Genomic DNA, 1,423 nt, shown 5'->3' with positions numbered 1-1,423 from the left:
TTGGTTTTCCGGCATTGAGAGCTAGGTTGTTCTCAGTGCATCATTTTTCTAGGTCTTCCACCTCCCATCTGTAATCTGTTTCGTCGCCATCTGAGAGTCAACTGACTGTAATGGTGTCATCATCGAACTTGTAAATGGCATTAGTCTGGTATTTGGTGACACAGTCATGGATATACAGTGAGTACGAAGGGGGCTGAGTACGCACCATTGGGGGGACTCCAGTGTTGAGTGTTAGTGAGGATGAAATATTGTTCCCAATCTTCACTGATTATGACCTGTGGGTCAGGAAACTGAGGATACACTTGCAGAGAGTGGGGCTTTGGTCGAGATCACTAAGTTTAGTAAATCAGTCTCGAGGGGATAATAGTGTTGAAGGCTGAACTGTAGTCAATGAGTAGGATTCTTATGTAGCTGTTCTTGGTGTCAAGATGTTCTAGGGAGGAGTGAAGGACACTGATATGGCGTCTGACATGGATCTATTGGTCCAATAGGCAAATTGGAGTGGGTCAAGAGTAGTGTGGAGGGTGGAGTTGATTAATGACATGACCACCAAAGTTAGGGCCACTGGGTGGTAGTCATTGAGACATGCTGCATGAGCCTTCTTAGATACAGGGATGATGTTGGCCCTCTTGAAACAGGCAGGGACAGTGGCCTGCTACAGGAGAGGTTGAAGATGTCTGAGAAGATCTCTGCCAGTTGATCTGTGCATGCTTTGAGTGCAAGGCCTGGTACTCCGTCTAGTCCTATTGCTTTCATTGAATTCACAGGAAGGAAAGCTGATCTAACCTCTGATGCAGTGGCTGTTTGGATAGGTTCATTTGGACTTCTCTCCACTGAAATTTTGGTCAAAGCGAGCATGGAAGATGTTCAGACGATCTGGGAGGGATATGTCATCGTCTGCTATCTTGCACTGACTCTTTTTAGAACCTGTGATGTCAATCAGTCCTTGCCATAGTCACCGGGTGTCTGTCTGGGTCTCTGGTTTAGATCGGTGTTGGTCCTTGGCTGGCTTAATGGCTCTGCGAAGGTCATACTTGGATTCCTTATATTTGAGTGGGTCTCCTGAATCTGAAGGCCTCACGCCTGGTTTTTGACAGGTTCTGTATTTATTTATTGGATTTATTCGAATTATTTATAACTGGATGATGTTCACAGACTCACATGTTTAGATTCCTTAGAAGTGAAAATATCTTTACTGAATCTATGGAATCAATCCCTTTCTTTATTGCAATTTTAAATATCAAAGTCAGATTTTTATCCATTAAAATATATTAATGTTTCTTTCAATCCTTTGTAATTGTTCAAATTTTGTATATATTCTTCTGGTCTTCAATATCCTTGGTGTCACATCCTCTTTCTATTCGATGCCTGCAACAATCAGAATTGGCAATTCTCAGCAGCTTGTAACAATGTGAGTGTAATT

At 42.6% G+C, this 1,423-nt stretch overlaps 1 protein-coding gene across 1 annotated transcript in view; it reads left to right on the top strand.

Moving 5' to 3' along the window:
• The window catches only part of LOC122541564 (nuclear factor 7, brain-like), a 4,297-nt gene that overhangs the window by 2,778 nt on the left and 96 nt on the right, over nt 1–1,423 (top strand). The window contains exon 4 of the mRNA XM_043678395.1: nt 1,382–1,417. Coding sequence (XP_043534330.1) covers nt 1,382–1,417 — 36 coding nt within the window. The remainder of the gene's footprint in view (nt 1–1,381; nt 1,418–1,423) is intronic.

This window comes from Chiloscyllium plagiosum, chromosome 37 (assembly GCF_004010195.1).
Source record: "Chiloscyllium plagiosum isolate BGI_BamShark_2017 chromosome 37, ASM401019v2, whole genome shotgun sequence".
In the NCBI taxonomy this organism is placed as follows: domain Eukaryota; kingdom Metazoa; phylum Chordata; class Chondrichthyes; order Orectolobiformes; family Hemiscylliidae; genus Chiloscyllium; species Chiloscyllium plagiosum.
This window is presented reverse-complemented; position numbering and strand designations above follow the sequence as displayed.